Source organism: Nesoenas mayeri (assembly GCF_963082525.1).
Source record: "Nesoenas mayeri genome assembly, chromosome: Z".
NCBI classification, from domain to species: Eukaryota; Metazoa; Chordata; class Aves; order Columbiformes; family Columbidae; genus Nesoenas; species Nesoenas mayeri.
Genome location: NC_137542.1, coordinates 37,021,275 through 37,040,575, shown reverse-complemented (window position 1 = coordinate 37,040,575; position 19,301 = coordinate 37,021,275). Strand labels below are relative to the sequence as shown.

The following is a 19,301-nucleotide window of genomic DNA, read 5'->3' as shown; positions in this document are numbered from 1 at the left end:
GGTGTAAAACATAAAAGTACAATTTTAACAACAATCAGATGGAGTATGTGTGTAAAAAAATCTTAATTTCTTTTCTCCTGAAGCAAAATTGACTCCAAATGGAATATATTGCTGTGGTTTTAACTAAACGTCATTGTATAACAGACAACAGTAATAACAATGTCAGATAATGCTACACACATATCACTTATTTCCGCTCAGACTTTTGCTTTCCTCATTAACTACCTGCTACTTAGCTGTGACATTTTGCCTAAGACTGGAGTTAACTTCTTCTAGAGCTTTAAGGATAAAGAACGTTGTAGTGAAAATTTGTATGTGTGAAATAAAAATTGATTGTTCAGCTTGAGGAGCAAATTTCTGTGTAAAAGAACCCTGGTTCTGAAGGTCAATTATACTAACAGGGTAGCTTAATGAGCAATCTGTTTGCATTTGTTGCATGCAGTGGTTTATTGACCATAACCATTGAATAACCATATTTTAGCTCAAATAAAACCAAACCAGGAACTATCTGTTTTAAGGTAATATTATCAGTCAGGAATTAAACCAAACAGAGCTGTTCTTTGTGGATAGAGTCCACTCAGACATCAATGTGACCTCAAAAAATGTGATAAATTGTTTCAATTTCTCTTGTCCTCCAATCCATTTGTCTCTTGGCTGAACCTGATAAGCCTGGAAAACATTTAATTGCTTATTTACTTACAATAATAACTATATTTTTTTCTTTAATACAAAAGTGTATCTTTGTTTGGGGGAAAATTATAAGTTAACAGCTCTGAAGAAAGAAATACTCTGCATTCAGAGGTATTCACACGGTTAGTGTTGTGGTTTAACTCCAGCTGGCAACTATGACCATGCAGCCACTTGCTTACTCCCCACCCCAAGTGGGATGGGGAAGAGAATAAGAAAAGGAAAGAAACCTTGTGGGTTAAATTAAGATCGGGACAGCAAAGGAAGAAATAGTATTAGTAATAATATTAATAACAACAAAACAAGTGATGCACAATGCAATTGCTCACTGCCCACAGCACTGATCACCTGTTAATTCCAAAAAAGTGGTATTAGCCAGCTCTAGTCTATATACTGAGCATGAAGCCATACGGTAAGGAACACGCCTTTGGCTAGCTTGAGTCAGCTGTCCTGGCTTTGCTCCCTCTCAGTTTCTTGTGCACCTGGCAGAACATGGAAAGCGGAAAAAGCCCCTGCCTACCCAGCAACCACCAAAACAGTGTATTATCAACATTCTTCTTATGCTAAATCAAGAACACAGCTGCTAGAAAGAAAATTAACTCTATCCCAGCTGAAACCAGGACAGTTATTCCACACTCTTGTCATTCATCCTGGTCATATATGTCTTACTTTCTGAATTTCCTTCAATATCTCTTCCATACTTTCAAAGATGAAAAAAAGCCACAGGCCTGTGAAGAAAAACAAAACAAAACAAAATAAACAACAAACCAAGCACAACAACAAAAAACCCCCACCAAAGCAAGCAAACAAAAAACCCGCACGAAGCCCCCTCTCCCCTCAAAAAAACCTGCAACAAACTGGAGAAATCTCTAGGACTCTAAGCATAATTTGTAAACACTCAAGAGTAGCACTGCTGGCATGCACAGGAGATAATCAAACAGCAGCCACAAGCAGCTATATAAAATCACTCACCATGGAGCTCTCCTTCCAGTAAACATTTGGAAGGTTATTAATTGTCCCTCTTGACATTGTTGAGGCATTACCCTCTTTGATAACTAAAAGGCAATATTAAGGTGGTGAATTTAGGACAGGGGAAGTGGGTAATGGCTACTTGACACAGGCTGCTGGCAACCTGCAAAGTTAGGTGTTGGTGGCATAGACGTCTGTCTGGAGAAAAAGGACCTGGGGTTGTTGATTGCTGAATATGAGCCAGCACTGTGCCCAGGTGGCCAAAAAAGCCAACAGCATCTCAGCTTGTATCAGGAATAGTGTGGCCAGCAGGATTAGGGAAGTGAACATCCCCCTGTACTTGATGGTGGTGAGGCCCTACCTTGAATACTGTGTTCAGTTTTGGGCCCCTCACTACTAGAACAATATTGAGGTGCTGGAGAGAGTTCAGAGGAGGGCAACGAAGCTGGTAAAGGGTCTGGAAAACAAGTCATATAAGGAGCAGCTGAGGGAACTGGGGGCTGTTTAGCCCAGAGAAAAGGAGGCTGAGGGAAGACCTTGTCACTGTCTACAGCTACCTGAAAGGAGGTTGTAGCATGGAGGGTGTTGGTCTCTTCCCAAGTAGCAAGAGATAGGACATGAGGAAATGGCCTCAAGTTGTGCCAGGGAAGGTTCAGATTTGGTGGTAGGAAAAATTTCTTCATGGAATGAGTTGTGTAGCACTGTCCAGGGAAGTGGTTGAGTCGCCATCGTTGGAGGTTTTTAAAAGATTTGGAGATGAGATTCTTAGGCACATGGTTTAGGGCCAGTGTTATCCTGAGGGTCTCTTCCAACCAAAATGATTCAATGTTTCTGTGATTCTATGATTCATGGGGAGTCATGTTCTGTTGTTTCACTGTAAGAAAGACACCTATTTGTATACTGGATTTTTATGCACCTAAATCAGACACTCCACCTTGGATTATGAGTAAATTTGGAGCACCTTATTAGGTTTACTGCGAGTAAATGATCCTGCTCTTCAGGAATCCCAATGCTCTGCAAGCAGAGAAAAAGTCTGGAGCAAGGAAGACCTACCTGGATGGAGGAGAACCAGTTTAGGAAGCAGTTAAACAAATAACATACATAAGTCCCTAGGGCCTGTCAGGTTGCACCCATGGGTGTTGGGTAAACTGACTGATGTAATTGGGAGGCCACTCTTGATAATCTGTGAAACGCCATGACATTTGGGAGTGTTCCTCAAGGCTGAAAGACAGCAAGTGTCACATCTGTCTTTCTAGAAAGGCAAAAGAGAAGATCATGGGAATGACAGGCCAACCAGCTTTATATGAATCCTTGCAGACAATGGAGCAACTAATCCTAGACACCATTTCCAATCTCAGGAAGGACAAGAAATTGATCAGGAGTAGTCAGTGTGGATTTACAAACGGGAACTCATGCTTAACCAACCTGATAACCTTCCACAGTGAGCTGACTACCTTGTTGGATGAATGGAGGGCAGTGGGATGTTGTTTACCTTACCTTTAGCATGGCTTTTCACTTAGCACTGTCAAATCTGAACACAACAATACACTTCTTTTTTTTACTGTGGGTTGGTAAAACACTGGAACAGGTTGTCCAGAGACCTTGTGCCATCTTCATCTCTGGAGAATACTCAAATCCAGGCTGCACATAGTCCCGGGAAGCCTGCTCTTGCTGCCCCTGCTTGAGCGAGCCGGTTGGAGTAACCAGCCCAAGAAATTCTGTCAGTCGCCGACCGCGCTGCGCGCGCGGGAAGCCAGGCCCGGGCGCATACCCCGCGCCTGGCACCACCCAGCTCCTCCATGCGACGTCAGGCCGGGCGGTCAGCGAGCAGCTGGACTACGAGACCTCCGCCCGCCGCGCCGCAACCTCCCCATCCCACCCCTGATAGCGCGCTCTCCCGCGCGCCCAACGACGCTCTTGCGCTGATTGGCTCGAGCCCAAGGTATCATGCGGAGAATTCCGTTAGCACCGCCACCACCGCTCGATGATTGGTTTGACCGCTGGGCGGTGCTCGGCTCTCATTGGCATAGTCCAGGAGCTCGCCCCTTGTTCACTGATATCCGGCCTAGCGCAGGTGCGGAAGCGGCAAACGCTCGCGGCTGGTGGAGTGCTCTGTGTTTCGCCCTAATGTCTGACCAGGAGGTGTTCGTTGCTCAGCAGCAGCCACTGGCCGACGGAGATAAAGGGTTGCTGGACGGCGCCGAGGAGGATCCTGCTGCCGCTTTTCTGGCGCAGCAGGAGAACGAGATTGCGGGTATCGAGAATGACGTGGGCGCCCTGGAGGCGATGCAGGATCCAGACGACCTCGGCCTGGGTATGCGCGGAGGGAGGCCAGGGCAGGCCCCACGCCGCCGCCTCTCCCCGTGGCGGGGGGAGGCGCGGTGCCCAGCGGGTGGGGCGGGGAGGAAAGGGATCCCGGCCTGGCAGAGCTTCTCAGCTTCCCTTCTCCCTCGGAGGGCCTGTGTCCGGGACGAGGCGGTGCCAGTAGGCCCCTCGCCTCAGCTTTCTTCCCGAAGCATATGCCACCGGTGAGCGGGGCCAGGCTGTCCGAAAATGGTCCCAGGATTAGGTCTGGGACATGGTGTGCTGTCTTGATCGTCCTGGGTGTGCTCTATTTTGTCTTAAGTTTGCATCATGCCCTCTCAGATGGGGTGTTGCTCATAGTTTGTGTTACTTAAAGACTCTTGGGTGCCCATGCTTGCCGAAGTATAGCCGGTAGAGAACACTGCTGAGGAGCTCTGATCTCTTCTAATCTGTGAGACTGCCAGAGATGAAGATCCACTGAAAGAAGGATAAGTCAATATGTTGGGTTCTGACACTTGTGTTTCTGTCTTTAGATGCAGTGATCTTAAAGTATGCTAGCAGTTTAGCTAATGTTTAATTTTGCTAAGCGTCTAGCCTTTGTTCCTTGGTAACCTTTGTACTGAATGTCAGAAAACTGACACTGGACAACATGCTATGTTCAGAGGAGAGTGGCTACATATGTTGGAAACTAGAGGTTGGTGTGTTTTTGGTTAGTCTAATGGTAGCTAAGGCAGCCCTGAATGAACACTTCTGATTATGAAAGGTTTAAGTTTTTTATCTGAAGTTTAAGTGGAAAGCAGTTGTGAGTGTAGGATAATGCTGTGCTAAACTGTTGTTTCAGTGCCCTTGGAAGACTTTTCTTGTACTTGGGTACATAGGAACGTATTTGCTCTCATGTGACATTCTTTTCTCGCTTTGGGAAGATGCCACTCTTCTTCAGACTAAGTTGGATAACTTTGCTCCCCAGTTCATTGGAGCATCTTTAGAATTTAGTCTTCATTTTACAACCTGGTTTCTGAAATTACTGGCATATCTTATGTATGAGGATGCAGGTTCACAGTATCTCTTTGAATAGAGCCCAACTGAGTAATGGAGATCTGCTGCTTCCAGTGCTCATTTAGTGGTAGTGCAGACTTAAAATCAGCTCATTTGTGAAGTTTGAGACATATGGGCTACATCTTGTAGAAAGGGTGTTTACAGGGAAGTAACTTGCTCAAGCACTAGAACATGACGATAATCATTATCAGAACACCATCCTGTTTAGATATCAGACACTTACGTGTTTCATGTGTAGTGCAGAAACAGACACAGTGGACACTTCCCCTCTTACTTTCAGAAGCCTCAGACAATCGTTATTCTTTATATTGTCTTTACATTCTATACAGACTCTGGAACATTAAATTAGCTGTTTGAGGACTTGTATTTGGAGAAAGTTCTGACATCAGCTGTTCTGACAGGGTGCTAGAAGCACCTAGATCCTACCTTCTCTACATGTGTGCAATGTGGCTATTGCAGAGTGATTCATTCTCAAAAAGTCAGCTTGTTAAATACTTCTAGATTGGCTTGATAGGTAAAAGGTTCTTAAGCTGATTTTCAAGAGGTTTTTTTCTCAAGTAATGTAAATTCATTTGTCATGGAATGTAAAACTGTTATTGGAGAACTTTCTTTAGAAAGAGTGTCATAAAATAATGAATATGATAATATAATCTAAAGATTTGGGAAGTCTAGGTATGATTTATGTGTGATCTTGCTTTCTTGTGTGCACTAGGATTGCATCTATGATCTGGCCTTTTGAATAGGCTTAGCAGATTGTGTTTCTGGATTCTTGGTCTTCCATTTTTTTAACAGTTTAACTGTCAGAGCTCATACTTACTCCCTCCTTGTTAAAAAGAGTGAAGTACAGCTGTGCAAATTGTACTGGTTCAGGCCTGGTGACAAATGAACTAATGACTTCTGTTATTATTTGTTTGAGATTTTTTTATCATCTGATCAGTATCCTAACAAATATCAGAAAACTCTAGTCCCTAGTACATTTGAGTTTCTTAAACTGTTCTGTTATTAAGTTAAATAGGTGAATGCAGATTTCTTTTTGAAATAATAAAAATTCTTACATAAATGCTTAAGCATTGTGATTGGGGATTTGTGGATTTACTTTTTTTAACGGTGACCTTTTTGAACTCCTTATTTACAGGTCTCGATAAATTTTCTTAATAACTATTGAGCCAAAAGCCATCACTCAGGCAGCTCTCAACTGAAGTTTGAAGATAACTTCAAATGTTGTGAGAAGCAATCACCAGCTTCTTGAAATACACTTGTAAGAAACATGGTGTTCCATATAACAGTTTTCAAATTGCAGCCTCTTAAAAAAAAAAGAGAGACAACTACATGGACTGTAGTGAGCTCCATGAACTGATATTATCAATATCAGGAAACTATTATTAGTGTATATTTCTGTTAATTGTAGTAATGTTATATACTGGAGGAATATGGAGTGAGTGGCAAAATGTTACCAAGCTCATCTGTCTTACTCAGTATTGCTTCATGTTGCCATGGCCAGGGTTGGAATACTGGCCTGAACCAGTAGGCTTCTTATTATGTAAATAGCTATCCTGTTCAAGCTTCCTGTGCGTATGAAAGCTGATCTTTGAGGGTTGATGTTAAGTGATGGACAGGGTAGCTGCTGTGAAGTGGACAGACACTGTTAGCTTTACATGCCGCTCAAACCATTTTTTTTGGCTCTTGTAACTTGCAGAGGAGTAGCAATCAGGCAGAGTAGCTACCATCTTTCAGATAGTTTTGAGTTATAAAATACTAGGTTCTGACAACTATAAAGCTAGTTGTTAACTTGAGTCTTACCCTACTGAAGCTAGTAATTGTGTTCTTGGAGACTAATATCTTCCAACTTAATGTTTGAACTGATGACTCCATAATCTTCTACCTAATACAATTAATGATTGCTATTCAGGGCTTGGGGATGAGAACTTAATAATACTTGCCTAGTTTCCTGATAAGGGAGTATGAAGAGCTTCCTATGTGCCATGAACACTAGAGAAATAGAGGATACAGCAGCGTAATGCTCTTAGTTTTAGCTTTATTAGCTGTTTCATGTAAGAAGGTAGTGCAAAAAAACTTTCTGCCTATTATTGGGTGACTTTGATACAGTCACTTCCATTGAAGAGTCTAGTAACATGGTGGAAACACTTCTTTGTGATAAGTTTATCCATGGTAGCATTAAGGGTGAGACAAAGGTAGTAATATGATGTTATGTCATGCAGGCAGGTGTTATGTAGCATTGTTCCAGAGAGATGCCTTGCTGAGATTAAGCAGTCCTTGAAAATATTGGTGTGTTTTTTGTAGTCTGGAGACTTAGTTTCACAAAATGAAACTTTTGTGTCACAACTGACATAGGTTCACTATGGATGTGTTTTAATAAGATGAAATTTTTGGGTTCTGAGGCAAAGATTTCTAGCTGATTGCGTTCCTGAGGCTGTACTACCAGTGTCACCTCACAGGGAAAAATGCTGCAGCTGAAGTAGGAAGGTATCAAACATGTAATCACAGAAGGTGGCAGAAAGGTGACTTTGTTAGGAATATTAGCAGTGTCTTTTGAGCTGATTAGGAAGAAAACCAAACTAGGATAAGAATTACTAAGTGTTGGCTGCAAGATTGTTGATCTTCCAAATAGAGACTAAACCAGTGGTGCACTTCTTAACTTCTGAACAGTTGTCCAGCAGTCTGTTTCTGAGACAGGGAGGAGAAAGTGGGAGTAACTTTACAACATTGTCTGTGGCAGCTTCTCAGCAGTATCAGCTCTGCTGTTTTTGTAGTTTGAAGCATGATGAAGAAATGATCTTGTATTACTGGTTCTGCAGAATAATGGTACACTTAGTTTCTTGTGCCTATACAGAGAAGTGCAAAGATAAGGAAGTGACCCTGCAGAGTACTAAGTAACACTCATTTGCATAGCTCCCACTTTAGATACCCTAGTAAAGCTTTCCATACAAGTTACTGATATCAGTAAATCTGGCTTTTTTGCCTTTTTTTAAATGGCTAAACCACAGTCACTTCTTTACAGGTGCTGTTGATGGAGAGGTTAATGGAAATATCCATCAGGTAAGACAGAAGTATATTCTGTACTTAGAATGTGCTATTCTACTCTGAGAACTTACCTGAATTTACGTTAATACTTCCCATTTCTTGTCTCTGATGTACTTTTATCTCATCTCTGAAGAGGAACTTCTAGTCTGATAGCTCATCTCATAACACTGTTAGTGTTCTTATTATATGCCCCTCCTCTGAACTTAGAGGTGACCTAAAGCAGCAATTCATTTTGAAGTATGGCTTCATAAGACGTAACCACTGGAAGTAGACTGGCAGGCTTAATGTTGTATGACTTAATGTTGACTTGACATTGGCTCACAAGCTGAAAGCAAACTCTGACTGCCTAGTTTAAAGCAGAGTTTTCTGAATTGCTTATTCTTTAAGAATAATTCATTCATCCTGGTTGTCTTACCAAGATATCTTGTACAAGGAGCTAACTGAAAACATTATATACTTTTCAGTGACAAAGTTGCATGAAATTAAGCGGCTGGCTAAATAGCTCAATCATACTATGAAAGCATGTTAGTCAGTTGTGGTGATGACAAAAGGAGGAGATACTTGCTTTATTAGTGTCGGGGAGGAATGAGGCATGCTAATTCAGTCTCTGTGTTGTAACTGAATTTCATACAGGTTGGGCTAAGGCATTTGTTATTGCTTTATATCAGAGTAGACTAGATAGCTCTGATTAAATTAATACTTGGGAAGGGGGCAGCATATGAGCTACTTCTCCACAGAGTTCTGAGTGAACGCTGAGCTTTGTGGAGACAAAACCAGCTTGCAATGTTGCCAACCGTTTGTATATCCTCACCGTTGCTGTGAGATGAATGGGAAAACTGTATCTTCCTGTCCCTTTGTGCTTCCTTATACAGCAGAAAGTAGATGAAATATCTTGATTTTGTGTTTGCAGTTGTAAGTGACCAGCTGCTTTGGTGGACAAGAGCTTCCTCTTCATGAGGAAGAACAAACTTAATTGGTTATATGTAACTTCTGGTAACTGTAACTAGTTTGGCCCTGCAACTGGCCAATTTATTTTGGTTTGTATTGAATGTGATGCCTGGTGCTGTTGTACCAGCCTTATTCCTTCTCTTTGCTTTATTCCTTCATTGAGGGATACAGGAGATCCCAAGAGGGACAAAATGCAGCCAGGTCTTTCATTAGCTGCAATCCATCTGGTACTATCAGGAGTGGTATCTCTTAAGTCTGTTAACAGCAGTGTGAACCAATTTAAGTTGTTGACCTTGGATTATATTCTGTGTCAAACAGCACAATGTTCATTAGCTTTGCAAATCTGGTGTATTCATTGCAAGTCTTTGAGCTATTGTTTGGTAAAAAGTATGCTAGCATCACTGTCTTGATGCTTAAATGTTGAAATGCCTTGTGTTCTAAGCTGCATACAGCAATCCAAGTCCTGTAATATCTTTAAAGGACACTTGCTTTCAATATCATTTAAGTTGGCAAATGTCTCTGAAGTAGACAGATACATTATAGATAATGTTTTAAACTCCTATGCAGAACATCATAATAAAACTAAAAATTACTCTCATAGCAAATGAACTAGAGGATCTCTAGGCCTACAACTGCATAGTGAAGTGCTAGGCATTATCTTCTTTCTTCAGATGTAGCCTCTTTCACAGTTTGACTTTCCAGTCAACTTGAATTTGTGTTTCTTTCCTGATTGCTAGAGGCAGTTCTGTATTAATTTGCTTCAATCCTGCTGTAATTTGTGGGAAGAACCTTTTCATGTTAATGGTGGCAATGTGGTATAAATGTCTGATGTGCTCAGTTCAGGCAGAGTCTAATTTTGTGTAGCTTGCAGGGAGTTATCTGAAATATTACATTATTTTTCCTTCACTTTAAGGAGTGTAATGGTCCAAAAGACTCGTATGCTGCCATATCCCAAGTAGATCGACTACAGTCAGAACCAGAGAGTATTCGTAAGTGGAGAGAGGAGCAAAAGGAGCGCCTGGAGCAACTTGGTAAGGAGGGTGTTTGTTGCATTAGTGTTGTTGCTTGTGAGTAACTTGGTGGCAGCTTCTTAAGCAACAGAATTCTCAACCATGGCTTCTGGCTCTTGAAAATCTAACATGTTTCTGGAGTTTGAGCACCAAGTCTGGATGAGGCTTTCAGTAAGCAGACTTAATGGTGTAGGAGTCAGAAAACAAATAGCTCTCTGAACCTTAGAGAGTATTCATGTGGCCTGCCCTATACTTACAAATAAGCTGACAAGAAAATGGGCAGCTTTATCAGCAGAAAAGAGTGAATAAATACTGCAGCTGTCAGCACTTTTTTCAATGGATAGAGATTGCTCATTTTGTAATTGCTGAGGCCATCTGTTGTTACATGTATGTTAATCTAATAGCTAAGTTAAATAACAGACTAGTAACTAAGCTAAATACACCTATCAAATGCAGTGATACCTCCGTGTGGACAGCTTCTAAGAGCCTACAAACTGACATGCTTTCTACTCATACTAGGGAGAAGGTTTTGCTGGAAATTGTTAGGCCACAACCTTCTGTGCAGTGTGATTCTGGATAGAGCTGACCCTGGTGCTCTGCTTCGGGGCTAGTTATAGCAGATGAGCTTGTCCAGGCCTGTAGGCTGGGTGTAAAAGCACGCTGAGTGCCACAGTCCCTCACTTTGAGCATGGGGACTTCACTGAGCTTTTTTCTAGCACTAACATAGCAAGGTTGCCAGTTCCGTTTTTGAACAATTTGCAGGCCAACAGACTTACTGAATTTGAATTAGTCTACAAATGCCTATCCTAAGCTTAAGTGGACTGTTGCAGCTATGCAGTGCAGGCATTCTGTTTAGCTAATCCTCTGAATGTTCATGGTATTTAGAGTTCTCGTGGCCTAAATCAGTAAATCTCATAAACATCTGAGTAGATCAAGCAACTGTCTGCACTAGAGTGTACACTGAGCCATCAGATGAAATGTTAGCAAGATCCAGCTGGAACAAACATGACCGACAAATAAATTCTTAAATCTTCAGATGCTAACTCACGAAAACAGGAAGCAGAATGGAAAGAAAAAGCAATAAAGGAGTTGGAGGAGTGGTATGCAAGGCAAGATGAAAAGCTCCAGAAAACAAAAGCCAGCAACAGGTAAGGTTTCTCCAGCCATCTAAAGAGTTATGGTACTGGATATGAAAGTAATAGGAGAGGAACATTAGAATGCTTTGAGTGTGTCCTAAGGCACTAGTCCTTCAGCTCATTAAAGTAACCTCTCCTACTGAGAAATGGGTCTCCACTGGTAGACTATCTTTTAAAGTTTCTTCGACTCTAGATTAAATGCCCAAGAATAGCAAGATAAAGCATTAAGGTAGTGAACCAGAATTACTGAAGATTACTGAAAACATGAAGTTTGAGCATGGCCAGAAAAAGTTTTAATCTACCCATTGTTTGCATAGCTGCATAGGTCTTTGGTGACTGTAATTACCTGCCTTGAAGCTAGCCACCTTATTTGCTGTCTTTAGAACACATGGAAGTGGCCTCTTAGTTTTTGTTACAAGTTATTTTATTAGATATCTTGAAACTTTTGGCTGCTCCTTTTGAAGTAGTTTGAGAAATAACCTGACCCAGTTCTGCTAGTGAAGAGCTAAATGCTGGCTGTTCTATGTTGTGTTTGAATTGTCTAATTTATGGCCCCTGGGGCAGAAACTAATGACTTAGCTGCTAGTTTAGTAGCTCTTACACTATCTTAGAGTTTTCCTGTGGAATTTTGACTTCACGCTATGTAATGGTAAATGCTATAGTACTGACTTAATATCACTTAAGTCTCTACTTCTGGCCTAGGGTTGTCAGCGTCATTCTGTCCAGGTAATTATCAGGGTTGCTTTATACTTTGGGAACCCACAGACTTCAGTATGACCTGTTCATTGGTGGGTTGTGATGTGTTTGGTGTGTGATTTTTTTGTGTGTGTGTGGTTTTTTGTTGTTGTTTGTTTGTGTGGTGGGTTTTGGGTTTTTTTTGTTTTTGTTTTGTTTTGTTTTTTTAAAAACCCACCAGTTTTATTATCAAAATGGCCAGCAGGTTTGTCTGGAGTAAGTAGAGTCCTAGGTAGACTCTATTTCTTTATATTTTTAAAGGAAGAAAGGAGGCCTACACTTTCTACAGAATTACAGATTTGACACTTCCATTCACTGAGGTACAGTCCCTTTGGTTGGGCCAGGAAAGGGAAACAGTAGTGGCACTCTTTTCCAGCCGGTGGCCAGAGCTCATTGATAGCTTTATTGTGGCCAGCGTTTGAGTGTAGGATATGCATTCTGGAGCAGGGTCCATTTAACAAGTGTTGCACAGAAGGACTGTTTGGCATTCTCATCAGCCTAGTGAGATCTCTGTCCTAATGGAAGTTTCTGTCCACTGGAAGTAGCCTAATGCTGACACTGGGACCTGAGTTCTAAACTAGCTGTAGGATGTAGCAGACCTTTTGTGTTGCCCCTCTGAGCCAGTGGCTTAATTGATACATTCCGTATGGTAGATACTTTCCTGTCACAGTAAGTAGATAACAGAAGGTTAATGTGCTTGTTGAACTCCTTTCAGATGTGTTCCCTACTTCTCATCTTTATTTCTTTTCTCCTGTCTGCTTGCCTGCCTGTTGGACTACTTGCTACCTAGGGTGGCAGATGAAGCTTTCTACAAACAACCCTTCGCTGACGTGATTGGTTATGTGTATGTTGCTTAACTACTAATTCTGTTTGCTAGTCAACTAGGTAATAAGGATGATCAGACGTAGTGCTGGATGTCTGCAGGTGACTTCTGAATATCTCACGGCAGTATAAACTAGTATAAGTAAAGAGCCTTTACATTTTGGACTGACTTAATTAATCTCAGAATTAATGTGTGGTTTTTCTATAAGGATCCCATAGACTGCATGGCATCCAGAATTTTCAGATGAAGTCAGGTAGTATGCATACCACTGGAATTTTGGTAGTGACTTCAGCAGTCTCTAGATGTAGGGATTTACAGTTGTTTCCAGGCTGGTGAACACTGCTTGGCAGGATGCTTTACTGCGTTAGTGTCTGCAGTCTTACATGTGTGATCTATTTAGACCTAGTCACTTCCACAGAGAAGCGCCATGTTTAACTGCATTCTCTGTAATAGGTGCTGAGCTCCTGCTGTGTGTTCATTCTCCTACATAATCAGAAAAATATTCAAGCAATGCTTGGATATAAAGCTCTGCAAACCAAAGAAGGTAGAAAAGAATCACCTGCCATAAATCAGGGTAGAAGAGATGTGCCTATAGAAACAGGATGCTATTAGAGAACAGATGAAAAATACAAGAAAGTGGTGTTGGAAAATTATCATTAGTCACTGGGAGACCGTTTAGGGGCAGCTCTGTATAGACATTTTGCCAGCCTAATGGATCAATGAGAATACAGCCATGACTTTCAAGGACTAATGAGTATGCTAGTTTTCATGGACTGGAAGGTTTACAATGTTCATTAGCTTGTTCATGTATTTTCATTTCTTCCCTTAATTTGTAGACTTGAGTTGAAAGATGGCCATGTCACAGATTCTAAGGTGACACCTTTAGAAGGTGTATTGGTGAGCCAAAGTGTGGCATTGACTGCATTAAAATTGAAGGCCCAGCATGAAATTAATTACCTAACTGTAGGTGGATGTAAACCAGGACTTGTGAAATGATGGATTTACAGGTGGTGTTTGACTTTTCTGAAGTCTTCTGGAGTTGATTTTAATATTTTTCTAATAACATCCTTATTTTAATATATCCAATGCAAATATGCATTATAAGTTCTGCAGACTAAAATTAGCAACCTGTTTCCTGAGTGTTGGCTAAGCTACTAGTGCATGTTCAACCAGTTGATCATCTGCATTAAACTCATTCTCATTTTCTATATCTGACTTAAACTTTCTTTCCTTGTTTCTTTTCTCTTCACCTTTAAGCACAAACATAAATCATCCTTGCTACAGCCTAGAACAGTTAAGTAAAAAAACCCTTCACTGCCCCTTAAAAGTGTCATGTCACATAAAATATCAGTGTTGTAGTGACCCTTGTCTTCAGTGGTGTCTGTAACTGTATCATCCCTGTGAACAGTGCTGAACCCTCATGGGAGAGTCATCTTTGCTGCTTTTTCCTGTACTGCTTGTTGGACTAAATGGATTTAGTCTCATCTCTGGATGCTCACTGCTTCTGCACTCAGGCAGCTACCAGGGCTCCACAGCTCATGTAAACTAGATGCTGGAGTGTTAGCCCCATATTGAAGCAATGTGGTTGGCAGCATAGCAATGCCAAAATGGTACAGCTGAGAAGCCACTGGCACTAACTTGTACATAATGTACAGAAGTCTCCTTAGGGTCTCCTTAGGGTGAGAGCAGGGGAAATGTGTTTATTCTGTGACCTGACCTCAGCCAAGACATACTTCAGTCTATAGTACCCACAAGCATGGGATTCATGACTTAAATTCCTTTTGATTCATGCTCCTTAACTACAGCATTGGGAATCACCAACTGATAGTTTTATGATGGCCTGTAGGCCTTGGGGCTGATTTAAATCCTCAAATGGAATCTGTTTTAAGATGTGCTTGCAGGGAGTTGTAAATTTTCAGTTGCCAAGTGTCCAATATAAGCCATCAAGTGGCAGAGGCTTAACTAGTTAAGACTTGGGCATTTCTCCATAAATAAAATGCCTACATAGGACTACTTTACTTCTTGGCAATTTGTGTGGTGACTCAATAACTATTCAAAAACCAAACACCTGTATTCCAACATTTTACACGGTAATCCTCTGCACTGCTTGTGCATAGCATACTGCTTGCAACTGATTTTCATCTCCAGGGTTGGGGCAGTGGGAGCTTAAGTAGCCATAATGTCCACAAGCAGCTGTAATGTCACATTTCTATGACACATGCTGAAACTGCATCCTGTTAAGAAGGAAGGAATGCCTTATATGTTGGGCATTAATGCAAGGTCCATTGCATTGCTTTTAGGGCAGCTGAAGAAGCCTTTGTGAATGATGCAGAAGACATTTTTCCAGGCACTGAGTGGGAACGTGTGGCTCAGCTCTGTGACTTTAATCCCAAGTCTAGTAAGCAGGCAAAAGATGTGTCTCGCATGCGTTCAGTCCTCATCTCACTCAAGCAGGCTCCGCTTGTTCGCTGAAGGAAAGCACAATGGAAACATTACAAATGCAATATCTTAACCTTACTCAGAGAAGCTTTGTTTGCAGTAATTGGATTGATTGTTTGAATTTTTTTGGACCAAACCTCATGATGTATCTAGAGCTGATCATGTTTGATTGCATGTACTTCCTTATGCTTCCTTTGCATGTCTGAAATGGGAGAAACTCCAAAACTGTAGTCTCTGTGCTATTGTGTACTGAGATGTCACTTCCAGCATTATTGATATTAAAGATCTGTTAAACAGCAAAATGTGTTGATTTTGGATGAATTAAGGTTTCCTGCTCCCTTTCAACATGGGGTGTTTGAACTGACTGTCTCTTAATTGCTAGTGGTGACTGACCAGCCAGCAATGCTCCTAGTCTCTGAGAGGCTGTCCTATTTGTCTCTACAAGCTTTCTTAAAGCTTGTCAGAGCCTTAGTTTGAAAACTGCTTCCCTATCCAATTTATCACACTGAAGCTCTAGGAAACTGGAACAGTAGGCTTGTTAACGAGCTTATCTCCCTTCTAGGGGAACTGAGGACAAAGCCTTCTGCAGGTAAGCAGTTCTGTGTAGTATTCTGCTATCATTCCAGCTGCAGATCTCAGACTAGAAATACAGTACAGGACACAGAGTAGTTAAAGCCTTTGATATTCTGCTGCATATTCTATTCTGCCATGAATTCAGTGCTGGCTTCATCTGTTGCTGAGGCTGATTGGGTGTTTTTGAACTATGTCCTTGTCCTTACCGACTCCTGCAGACACTTTCTCCCACCAGCATGGTGGACTGGATATATGGAGAGCAAGAGAAAGGAAGACTTGCTCTTACTGCTGGTCACCTACTGGCTTGGAGCGCTGTCTGCCAAGGTGGTTGAATTTGAAAGAAACTGATCCAGAATATCTCTGCTCAGCTGCTTCGTTGGCTCTCCAATTTCACACAGCATTCACAGAGGCTGTATTCTAGCCTTTCTCTGGTAAGACTTACCGTAGCTCTCTATCTTGTAAGAATAATCTGTTCAGACTCATACATGGTTTCACCATTTTTATAAAAGATACAGTAGCTTAACTACTGTGTAGCAGAATTGCTTTAATACCTTTTGTGTACAAGCTGGAAGGTTGCTCCAGGCAGTTTTAAGAGGGCTGCAGATGCAGATTAAAATTTACTAAGTTTCAGGGAGTTGCTGCAAGGCAACTATTTTAGTAGCAGCTGTGTCCCTTTGGTTGATAAGATACTGAATAAATGGTTGCCAGCTGGGCTTCAATAGTTAAGCTGTACCATACTGTTGTCTGTAGTGACTGTAGCTATTCTCATGTTTGCAAATGTATTCACAAGCTACTGATAAGTGGTGATGGAAAACTATAGACGACTACAGATTCGGAAGGTTAATTCCATGGAAGATAAAAACAGGAGAATATTTTCTGAACTGCACAGGACTACCACAGCTGAGTTTAATAGGACTGAAACACAGAGTAAGTCCCTAGAATACTGGTACTCAGTGCTAGCCTTGACCAATTACACATTCACCTTGATTGAAAACCTCCTTCTATTCACCCCAAAGCTCTCAGCATAAAGGCTTCTAAAATGAATTGATAATTTAATAAAGGAAAACTCCACTGCATTAAATATACATTTAAAATGTTACTTTGAATTTACTGGAATTTGAAAGATGAGCAAGTGAAAGGGGTTCTGCACACTGAGTTATGTAACTGATTAATAATCACATTGTCCCATCTCATAGGGCATTTTATCTGTGCTAGCACATGGGTTTGAGCTACAATCCAAGAAAATGGGCGAAGACTCTCAAATTCAAGGCCGAAGGAATGTTACAGAAGTTAAAGCTTGTCTTAGAAGCTGAATTTGCAAGGACTGACAATGTGTCTGCAGGTTTATGTACACCATCTAGCTGGAACACCTAACAAGCACCTCAGTTGGTTTTGGTTGTCTCCTCTAGCTCTTGTGCTAATATTTCAGTAGATTTTTCTCTTCTGCCTTAAAGTTATTATGTTGGTGCAAAACTAATTGCAGTTTTTGCATTGTTGAAATTTGCTGTTTGATATTGGAACACATTCTTACATGTGTTATGTTATTCATCATTTTAATGTGCTTTTCTTGCTTTGTTTTCTTGCTACTGACTTATTACTTGCTGTGCACATCACACAACCGACGCTTCAAAAGTTGAATGAATTGGGCTATGAAGTTTTGCCTCATCTGCTCTATCACCTGATCTCTTGCCAACCAACCACCACTGCTTGAAGCATCTTGACAACTTTTTGCAGGAAAAACGCTTCCATGACCAGCAGGATGCAGAAAATGCTTTCTGAGAGCTCACCAAATCCTGAAGCACAGATGTTTACACTACAGGAATAAACAAACATTTCTTGTTGGCAAAATGTGTTGATTGTAATGTTTCCTATTTTGATTAGTAAAGATGTATTTGAATCTAGTTATAATGATTTAAAATTCAGTCCAAAACCACAATTGCTTTTGTACCAACCTTATGTTCAAGTATGCTAGCTCACTGTCACCCTCCTACCTCCTGTATCAGTGCTCACACAAAATCACACAAGGACTGGGGTTGGAAGAGACCACTGAAGTTAATGTGGTCCGTCTCCCCTGTTCTAGCAGGGCTACCTCGCGCTCTGTGCCCAGGACCACGTCCAAATGGCTTTTGAAAATCTCAAAGGAATATTTCACCAGTGCTCTGGGCAACCTGGGCCAGTGCTTAGTCACCTTCACAGTGAAAAAGTGGTTCCTGATGTTCAGGAGTTCCCTGTTCCCTGTGTTTGAGTCTGTGCCCATTGCCTCTTGTCCTGCCACTGGGCACCACTGAAAAGAGTCTGGCTCTGCCCTCTTTGCACCCACCATCCAGATACTTGTATACAGTGATGAGATTCTCCCTAAGCTGTCTCTTTTCCAGGCCAAACAGTCTTAATAGTCCTGTATCCATACTTATAACAGGATTGTGAAACTAAAATTTAAAAGGAACCTTTGGAAAAAAAACTGGAATATTTCTTCAAAATTTTACTGTAAGTACAGTCTTCACCTGCTTTATTTACTTAAGGACAAATTTGGCACTTAATTTGCATTTAAAATTTCTGTGTGTTTCCCTCATGCAAAAGAGGCTGGACTACAGGTACAGTTACAGCAATATTACAGAATTACTGGAGGGAGTCCAGCAGTGGGCTACAAAGATGATTTGGGCTCTAGAGCACCTTTCTGATGAGGATAGACTGAGAGAGCTGGGTCTGTCCAGCCTAGAGAAGAGAAGGCTGAGAGGGGATCTGATCAATGACTCTATCTCAAGGGTGGATGTCAAGAGGATGAGACCAGACTCCTTTCAGTGGTGCCCAACGATATGATGAGGGGTAATAGGCACAGACTGAAGCACAGGAGTTTCCATCTGATTATGAGGAGAAACTTGCTTACTTTGAGGGTGCTAGAGCACTGGAACAGGCTGCCCAGAGATGTTATGGTCTTCTTCTCTGGAGATATTCCTGTGCGATCTGCTCTAGGTGAACCTACTTTAGCAGGTGGGTTGGACTAGATGACCTCCAAAGGCGCCTTCCCACCCAAACCATTCTGTAATTTCCTTTCAGAGTAATGGAGAAAAATGTGTGCTTTTAAGCATGCAAAGCTTTCTTCAGCTAGCAGTAACAGCCTTATAGTAATATGTGATTTGTTAAAGATACAACTGATATCTCTCTGAGGTCAGGAGGGTTGTGAACCCAAAAGCTCCCCTCAGTTATGAAGGCAGCAGAAAGAGCTGGCTGTGTTACCTGTCTTCTCAATCTTGGAAAAGCAATCATCTTTGATTTTATAGCAAACTGCAATGTACAAGCAGTGGGTGGTGTGAGCACCACAGCAAAGTATACAGTTTGTTCTTGTGTTGTGTGACCTTGCCAAATGAACCAACCCAGAAGTGCTACAACTGCATGTGCAAACTTAAGTGAGGCTTAAGAAAAATTTGGCTTTCTGGGTCCTCTTCAGAACCTCATGAGCATTTGTAGTTGTTACTAAAACACATTACGTGCTCACAATGCAAGGCATTTGCTTTCAGATTATGAATACATTGTGGTATTGGAGTAAAAGAGCTGTACTAAATACATGGCTTTAGCACCTAC

The 19,301-nt window shown here is 41.5% G+C and overlaps 1 protein-coding gene across 4 annotated transcripts; it reads left to right on the top strand.

Annotated features, from left to right (window-relative positions):
- Positions 1-3,738: 3,738 nt before the first annotated feature.
- On the top strand, positions 3,739-17,478 carry CLTA (clathrin light chain A). 4 transcript variants are annotated; one of them, XR_013923535.1, is made up of 6 exons: positions 3,739-3,970; positions 8,036-8,073; positions 9,920-10,037; positions 11,053-11,164; positions 15,941-16,153; positions 17,356-17,478. XR_013923535.1 is itself a non-coding variant. In XM_080362590.1 (5 exons), the coding sequence occupies exons 1-5, from the start codon at positions 3,784-3,786 to the stop codon at positions 15,180-15,182; spliced, it is 627 nt and encodes a 208-aa protein (XP_080218716.1). In that variant the 5' UTR covers positions 3,739-3,783; the 3' UTR covers positions 15,183-15,372. The 4 variants fall into 4 exon arrangements, 3 of the variants coding, with proteins under 3 accessions (XP_080218716.1, XP_080218717.1, XP_080218718.1); XM_080362590.1 differs by lacking the exons at positions 15,941-16,153; positions 17,356-17,478 and adding an exon at positions 15,011-15,372; XM_080362591.1 differs by lacking the exons at positions 15,941-16,153; positions 17,356-17,478 and adding an exon at positions 15,016-15,145.
- The last annotated feature ends 1,823 nt before the right edge of the window (positions 17,479-19,301 follow it).